The sequence below is a fragment of the Cynara cardunculus genome, assembly GCF_001531365.2.
Source record: "Cynara cardunculus var. scolymus isolate 2C chromosome LG 10, CcrdV1, whole genome shotgun sequence".
Taxonomy (NCBI): domain Eukaryota; kingdom Viridiplantae; phylum Streptophyta; class Magnoliopsida; order Asterales; family Asteraceae; genus Cynara; species Cynara cardunculus.
Window position 1 is genome coordinate 22,636,217 of NC_037537.1, and position 9,433 is coordinate 22,645,649.

General features: G+C 35.8%; 1 protein-coding gene across 2 annotated transcripts; it reads right to left on the reverse strand.

Annotated features, from left to right (window-relative positions):
• Positions 1–5,250: 5,250 nt before the first annotated feature.
• LOC112519764 lies at positions 5,251–6,652 on the reverse strand. Of its 2 annotated transcripts, none has more exons than XM_025128014.1 (3): positions 6,478–6,652; positions 6,072–6,210; positions 5,251–5,735 (listed from the first exon to the last, which is right to left on the reverse strand). In XM_025128014.1, exons 1-3 carry the CDS (start codon positions 6,538–6,540, stop codon positions 5,593–5,595), a joined length of 345 nt encoding a protein of 114 aa, XP_024983782.1. In that variant the 5' UTR covers positions 6,541–6,652; the 3' UTR covers positions 5,251–5,592. The 2 variants fall into 2 exon arrangements, with proteins under 2 accessions (XP_024983782.1, XP_024983781.1); XM_025128013.1 differs by having other exon boundaries at positions 6,072–6,213.
• Between the last annotated feature and the right edge of the window lie 2,781 nt (positions 6,653–9,433).

Sequence of the window (9,433 nt, forward strand, 5' to 3'; positions counted from 1 at the left end):
CAATAAATTCAAAAAACTCTTAAAGACAAGTCACAAAGCATGTGGTACAAGTTCTTTATGCATTGATTTTATTAGCCATGGTCAGACCTTTCTTTTTCTCTTCTCTTCTGTTCTTCTTCCTTTTCCAGTTTCATTTCCTCTTGATCATGAAAGCTCCTGTGCGCTAAAACAAAATTGGTAAAGTCAGCCCTTTGCTTTCTTCAATTGCTCCAACCTTTGCACATTCTAGCCCTAATTTCAGCCGTCTTGCTTCCCTTAAACAAGAAGAACACCCCATACCACATCTGGCTTTGTCCCTCTCTCTCCCGTGCTTTCCTCATCCTGCTCTCCTCCGTCGTCCGTGCTTTCTACGGTGTTCTCCTCATCCTGCTCTCCTCCGTCGTCCCTGTTCTCTCCTCCACCTTACCAGCATCGTCGTCTTCTTTCATAACACAGCAGGTGCTCTGCCTTTCAATTCTTCTACTCTATTAAATCATCTTCTGGTTCGATTTCTCCATCTTTGCTCTCATAAGCCAAGTTCAATTTTCAACAGGCTTCGACCTAATTGTTTTTGTAACCCTTCTCTTTTTACCGATTCAGTAGCTTTAGGGACCCCTTCAATCGATCTCTGTTGATCATTCTCTATTCAAGGTAACTGTAATGGTTTCTGTTTTCAAGGTATCGATCTCTTGCTTGTGGTTTATCGGTTTACAGTGGGTTTCGACCCTAATGGTTTATGTATCATACTTGCTTTGCCCAGTGAAGTCTTCAATCTTTTCTTTTTGACATGTCCCATTGAAATAGTTTTTATGTTAATTATACCTGTTTTCCAATTATCATCAAGACATATAAACTGATATTAGTCTTGGTTCACAATCTTTTGCTTAATTATCATTCATATTTGAATATTAATATCCCAGCTGCTATGGTAGCAATGAGGACCCATAGTGCACAAAGGAAGAACCTCCAATTCAACCAGTAACTCAGGGCTGTTGTATCAGCCATTAATGGAAATTTAGTTTAGTCTTGATTCATGACCGAATGTTGATGGTGATATAAAGGGATGGACAAAAATTCATTTTATGTTGAGGTCTTTGAAACTTTCTAATTCACTATATTGTATGGCCCTATATTCTATATATATTCAAATCAAAAAGGAAAGTCGTATATTTTGCCTCGCTTATTTGCTTCTCGGTGCGAAATCAATTCACCGGTGTACTTTCCAAGAAAGTCATTTTTATTGACAGAGTTCTAGGGAGAAAAAAACAAGATTTTGTGAAGTTCCAAGAGACCAATTGAAAACAATCACTGAAGGTTGACTTCATTCCTACCTTCAGAAATGCTCCCCAACCAGCAACATTAGATTTATCAAATTTGGTTCAAATCAATCTAAGCAGAAGCATGGAAAAAACATGTTTAAATCGTAATGAACACAAAGTAATTTCAAATAAAAATAATCACCTATGAGCCCTTCAAACCTGTTTAAACCACCCTCTACATTTCGCCACATTGGCTTCAGAGTTTCCAGCCGATAACAACTCCGTTGAGTTACTGGTTCTACTATTACCTTCCATGAGGACGTTCTAACGATACAATAACTTAAATTAGTTTTACTATTACCTTATAATGCTAGCTCACCAGTCATGAAGTTCATTTCTCTATTCTGCGAGAGGTTACATCTTTAATTCCTGCAATATAGTTCGTTTTTGTATTGTATCTTTCATCTTAGATCTAAAATTATWRMATTATMWKWYRWMWKATAATKYWATAATTTTAGATCTAAGATGAAAGATACAATACAAAAACGAACTATATTGCAGGAATTAAAGATGTAACCTCTCGCAGAATAGAGAAATGAACTTCATGACTGGTGAGCTAGCATTATAAGGTAATAGTAAAACTAATTTAAGTTATTGTATCGTTAGAACGTCCTCATGGAAGGTAATAGTAGAACCAGTAACTCAACGGAGTTGTTATCGGCTGGAAACTCTGAAGCCAATGTGGCGAAATGTAGAGGGTGGTTTAAACAGGTTTGAAGGGCTCATAGGTGATTATTTTTATTTGAAATTACTTTGTGTTCATTACGATTTAAACATGTTTTTTCCATGCTTCTGCTTAGATTGATCTGAACCAAATTTGATAAATCTAATGTTGCTGGTTGGGGAGCATTTATGAAGGTAGGAATGAAGTCAACCTACAGTGATTGTTTTCAATTGGTCTCTTGGAACTTCACAAAATCTTGTTTTTTCCTCCCTAGAACTCTGTCAATAAAAATGACTTTCTTGGAAAGTACACCGGTGAATTGATTTCGCACCGAGAAGCAAATAAGCGAGGCAAAATATACGACTTTCCTTTTTTATTTGAATATATATATAATATAGGGTCATACAATATAGTGAATAAGGAAGTTTCAAAGACCTCAACATAAAATGAATTTTTGTCCATCCCTTTATATCACCATCAACATTTGGTCATGAATCAAGACTAAACTAAATTTCCATTRATGGCTGATRYAACAGYCCTGAGTTACTGGTTGAATTGGAGGTYCTTCCTTTGTGCACTATGGGTCMTCATTGCTACCATAGCAGCTGGGATATTAATATTCAAATATGAATGATAATTAAGCAAAAGATTGTGAACCAAGACTAATATCAGTTTATATGTCTTGATGATAATTGGAAAACAGGTATAATTAACATAAAAACTATTTCAATGGGACATGTCAAAAAGAAAAGATTGAAGACTTCACTGGGCAAAGCAAGTATGATACATAAACCATTAGGGTCGAAACCCACTGTAAACCGATAAACCACAAGCAAGAGATCGATACCTTGAAAACAGAAACCATTACAGTTACCTTGAATAGAGAATGATCAACAGAGATCGATTGAAGGGGTCCCTAAAGCTACTGAATCGGTAAAAAGAGAAGGGTTACAAAAACAATTAGGTCGAAGCCTGTTGAAAATTGAACTTGGCTTATGAGAGCAAAGATGGAGAAATCGAACCAGAAGATGATTTAATAGAGTAGAAGAATTGAAAGGAAGAGCACCTGCTGTGTTATGAAAGAAGACGACGATGCTGGTAAGGTGGAGGAGAGAACAGGGACGACGGGGGAGAGCAGGATGAGGAGAACACCGGAGAGAGCACGGACGATGGAGGAGAGCAGGATGAGGAGAGCACGGGAGAGAGAGGGACGAAGCCAGATGTGGTATGGGGTGTTCTTCTTGTTTAAGGGAAGCAAGACGGCTGAAATTAGGGCTAGAATGTGCAAAGGCTGGAGCAATTGAAGAAAGCAAATGGTTGACTTTACCAATTTTGTTTTAGCGCACAGGAGCTTTCATGATCAGGAGGAAAGGAAGCTGGAAAAGGAAGAAGAACAGAAGAGAAGAGAAAAAGAAAGGTCTGACCATGGCTAATAAAATCAATGCATAAAGAACTTGTACCATATGCTTTGTGACTTGTCTTTAAGAGTTTTTTGAATTTATTGCATAAAATGGTTGTAACCTATACTTCAAAAGTTGTAATTAAGATAATGACTTAAATGGTTATATATGTAGTATAGATATATATATATATATAGGGGTGGGTTCAAATAAAAACCACTTAATTTGTAAAAACCGTGAAAACCTCATTCAACCAATCATAATTTTTCATTTTGTTCATTTTTTTGTAATTATGAGAGGTTGATTAACCATTTTTATTGTGGAGGGTGTTAATCATGGATATTATCATCTWCATTATTTTAAYTTTAGAGAAATACATGAAACAGTTTCATTAAAATTTTATTAAGTAATATATGAAACAATTTCATAACCACATATAAAACAAATTTATCAAAAAAAAGTATTATATGAAACAATTTCACAAGATTAACAATTTCATGAAAAAAATTTCATAAGATTAACGACGGATGAGAGTAGTTTTTACAAATTGGAGTGGTTTTCATTTGATCGCTCCATATATGTGTGTGTGTACATATTCATAGAGACCTCTAGGTGAACCCCCAATATGACACCTCTGGCCATGACATCTCAGTCCAACCTATTCCCCACCCACTTTGGGCTGTCATCATGGAGATACAATGGAGACGATCATATGGGCCAAATCGCAGGGACAAACCACCGGAAGAAACAACAAGACCAGATCGTAGGGACTAAACCGCCTGCAAGACGTCATAATTGGTGATTTGGTCCCCGTTGAATTTGGCCACTGATTTCATCCCTATTTCGCCAAGTCCAAGAGGGTGAGCGGTGATTTCGTCCCTGCGATTTTGGCCTCTGTTGGACATGGCATAGGTTGGCAGGCTTGGTGGTCGTCCCGAAATTAATCAACTCGCATAACAATTTGAATATCCAGGTTAATAAAAAAACTATTAATAAAATTTTGACTATATTTTTAATTTAAAAAAATATCATAAATAACTGAATAATCTAATTGGAAAACATTATTTAGCTCAACATTTAAACAAATAAATGATGTTTATTTATAATTAATAAAACATTAGCGTCCATCCAAAAACCCAATAATCTTGTTGGACTATAAATTGGGCTTAATTCTTCAATCAGTCGAGAGTTCTTAGTTGAGTTAGTTGCAAAAAAAAAAAAATAAGTGTTCTAATAAACCATTTTATAAAACTTAATTTATAAAATCAAAAATGAAATTTTTATCTAAAGTCGTTGTAATAAATTTATAAGACACTTTTGGACCTCTTAACAAGCAAAAACATTTCAAAAGAAGCAAGGCCACACAATGAGCATCATCGTGGTGAAAGTCCTAAAAGAATTTCCACCCAATAGACTCCGAAAGCAAGTTCAATCTTGTAATATGAATAACAAAACCTTTGTTGTATAAGGAATCAAGTAAAATGGTTAAACAAATCCAAAACTTGAGTGGGGATACACAATCTTGATTCTTAGTTGCACTATTTTTTTAAGTTGCTTTGAAGCGATGCACAGCCAGACTCTATAACCTTGATTCTCAGTTGCACTGTTTTTTTAAGTTGCTTTGAAACGATGCACAACCAGACTCTATATAATCTTGATTCTCAGTTGCACTATTTTTTCAAGTTTCTTTGAAGCAGTGCACAGCCAAACTCTATAGCAGCAGTCTCATGCTTTGCAGATTCTGCTGTTTCAGGCTTCATGGTCTATATGGATTTTACTTGCTAACGCCACCATATCTTTACCAACATCATCCACCATGTATGTAGCTAAGGATGTTATGGTATTAGACCAGGACATTCAAATGACAACAATTTAATATCTTTATTAAATTGTTGTCATTTGAATGTCCTGGTCTAATACCATAACATCTTCAGGCTCACAACCTGTCTTCTCCACAGTTAACATATCATCTTCAGGGATGAAATCCAAAACCTCTCCTAAGATTTCTTCTTCCTCAACATCCTTATTTGTAGGCAAATGAGGGAATAGATCATCATATCGGTATGAGAAATGGGTATCACTAGAATGCCATTTTTGATCTCCGAAGACAATATCATAATTATCCAGGTCTTCTATACCAATGAAGTTTGAATGATTTGTGTCAACTCTATAAGAAAGATCCTTCCTTTCTCCTGATATGTTATCGTCAGATTTAGTTGATTCCACGTGTTTATCGTACAAACCTCCTTCTTGGGTACCCAAAGCCATTCACAGATATTTCTCCTTGACATAATGAATCATTAGGCAAGATATCAGTGTAAGCCAAGGGAACATCATCTTTTGTGACTGATCCTAAATGAGTGCCATCCTTATCTACATAACGAGAAATAAGGTCAGAATCATGGATTTTGGACAAAAAGTGTCGACTATGTTTGTCTTTTCAAAATTTCCACAACTTGTCCAATTAATATCACTCACTTTCACCAATTTGCAGTGCTCAATTTGCATTTAACCAATAGAGTGGTACAAATCTTGAAACCCAAGTTATATGCTTAAGTGACATACCTCAAATGCAGACTTAAAGATCAAGAACATTATAACTTGTGTAATCAATCTTTAAAACAAGATGACCCAATTACGATTTGCATCATATGAAAAAACGATCAAAATAAAATGTTAATTAAAAAGGGAAAGGAGATGAAAACCAACCATGGGAATAGGACTGGAACTTGTTCATGTGGGTCCTTGCCCAGATAAGAGTTGACCATGGCGTAGATCCTCTGGAAATGTTATGAACATTGACGTTGTAACAACATCCATTCTTGGCTACCTCACCACAAATATTAACCTGCTGAAGGAAATGTACATGTCGACCAAGATTGAATAAACAGAAACAACCAAGCCCTAGAAATTAGAAACAACCAAGCCCTAGAAATTAACTATGTGCGTGGATTCCAAATTGGTTTCGAAATCAAATCCGCCAATGAGTAAAAATCGTTTGCAATCTAAATCGATTCAACAAAAGGAAGAACGAAAATCCGAATTGGATAAAGCGAATTCATACCCCACTCAGATCGATCAATAAAACTAGCGAGAAGAAAGAACGAAGGCTTACAGTGATACGGAGGAGCGAATGGTGAGCGGGTGTTGGATTATGAGGGCGCACAGTTTCATCCATGGAGACTGCAATGAAATCGATGTAAACTGCAGTAGCGAGTAGTGAGTTTATATAGTGGGATGGAGGCCAGAGAGATTTTTAACCATCCTCTGTGTACTTGTTTTTGATTGGTTGGTATTTGATCCCTCGGATCGCGATCCCCCTGACTAGGGTTTATTCACCATCGATTTCGACCTAATCAATAAATGCAAAATTACCATTAATACCACATCCCAACTAACTCCAATCGTCCCTTAAATCTCCCGTAACGAACTGCTACAATATAGCATCCATAGCCAATGAAGATCATAATGAATTTTCTATACAATTTTAACCGAAATGTTATCAGTTGTTTCAAGACCGGAAATGCGCTTTGCCCTACAAATATTGTCGCAAGCAATATCTGTTATGATCAAAAGCCTCAAAGCCGTGATTTTATGCGTTTTAACAAATTTAGGACGTTTTTAAATAAGTATTAATTATTCTATACGACATTATTTGAAAATATGTCTTATTAGAGAAACAAGTGTCCTATAAAAATATAGGTTTATAGGACGGTTATAAAAAATGTCCTATAAAATTGTTAGCTAATATAACACTTTATTTTAAAAACGTCCTAAAAGTTTATCAAAATGCCCAATAATGTCTTATAACTCTATTGTAACGTTTTTAAATAAAACATTTTATAATTTAGTCTTATAAACTTAAGTTCTATAAAATATTTTATTAGGCAGAAGTAATTATTTTATAGTGCTTTATGGTAAAACTTAAAGCTTGGTGCACAATTAATACAATGGATTTTTCACTTTGCTTTAGCAAGTGGTAGTTTGGACCTCAACCAAACAAAATAAGTGGCTTACAAGTGTATAGATAATCAATGTCACGATGTAACGTGATTCTTGGATGGAAATGCTTGTGTTGAATGTTGGTGCCGTGAAACCGGATAAGAAAAGTATTCAACGCTCAAGAGGTTGTGCTTGAAAATTCCAGTGAACCCCATGCGGATATCTAAAACTGACATTTCTAAAAAGATTAATTTTTGACCATTTTAAGTATTAATTGTGTGCTCGAGAAACATTTATCGTCGACGCCCGATAAAAAACATTGTATACGTATCCAGACAACAACTTCCATTAAATGAATGAAGTTTGAATTAATGCCACTTCCATGAAAACACGCAACATATCTCTTCAAGAAAATTGATCTTAGACGAAGAAGGTAATGACTTTCAGTTATAAAATCCTTCTATAATATTACATTTAAAAACATATATGAAAGTTTTACAAATTTCAATGTTGTACAAGTACTTATATGAGTGCCTGCCAACTACCAAGCTATGAATCCAATCACAAAGGTGTATATATCAAGACAAAAATAAGTACCAAATACAGAAAATCTTATTGTCCCATATGAACGAGAGATATCAATCTTTCTGTCATGCACCGACAATTAAAGTACACATATATGATTTAATATTGAATGAAATATTGTCGAAGAAATCAGGTAATTTCATGGTGCAAGTCGAGTTCATCTCTTCCAAAAACGCAAAAACAGGTTCAATCCCCTTTCTATCTACACATAAACCCTTTCAAAATTAAAAATCAAAATCTAAAATTTCAAATACCAAAAATAGGATTTCATGTTCTTCGATTCTTCCCAAGAAATCGGTGTTTCTAGCCTTTAATCGATAATTCTAGGGTTTACGTTGTGAATACAGATGGTGAAGAATACGTGGTGTTATCTTCGATTCGTCCTGGTACACAGGTACTCCCATAGGCATTTGTAGTGGCTCTGGAGTTGAATCATGTTGATGGAGACGATGGAGGTCACCGGCGATGGAGACGATGGAGGTCATCAGCGACAACCGGCCGACCTGGGAAAGGGGACGAAGGCGACGGGTTCAAGAGATCCAGAGATGGTGAAGACGTCAAAATAGAGAGATCGGCAATGAAGGCGACGAAAAAGGGGGGAGTGGGAAGGAACGGTGGGTAGAGAGGACAAAGTTGGAAAAATACAAATCTGAATGGTTTAGTGGAACCTTAGATGCAAAATGGTTAAGAGGGGTAATGTAACCTTTAAGAGCCATTTTTTTTTTGCCAAACAACCTTGACCTCTTACCGATTAAGAGGACATTAAAAGCCAAACAAACAGCCCCTTAGTTTTCAATTTTTATATTGATATTGATATGGATTTCATGCTTCTTTGACAGAAATTTGCTACTTGTATTTCTACAATCTACTAGAATATTAGATGTCAAATTAGTTATAAATCTAAATTCCATTGTTGGTCTGTCTCCAGACTTTACTGGTTTTGAACTTGGTGTCAATCAACTTTGTAACAGAAGCCAAAGGCACTGCCCCCTTAAGTATGCTGCTCCACTTAAACAAGATAGAACTACAGCAAGCAGTGGTGTGGATTCTCTTACCTATATATAATTATCTATACTATCTTATAATGCATTTGGCTCAAACTCTTGATCTCTTAAACTCTTAAACTCTTAAAAACAACTTCTATTTCTTTAAGTACAACTTACTAAAGCATACTATCCTAATCACCCCCTTCCTAAACTCAATCCCATTTTATCGCATGAAATCGCCCATTTTATTGCAACCCAATTCAATTTCATCTAATGCTTATCCCTAAACCCCCGCCAGATTAGCCCCTGTTTATCGCCATCCAACACAACTTGATTTCATCTAAAAGATTTCATCGATTTCATCGTGCATATCTCTAACCCTAAACCCCCGCCAGATTAGCCCATCGTGCATATCTCTAACCCAATTCGATTAAGATGATATCGACTCCAACAGCTAACCCAATTCGATTGAGATGATATCGACTCCAACAGAGATGAAATCGACTTCAACAGACTCTCCCCTATCGATTTCAAGATTTTGATGAAATCGATTGTCTT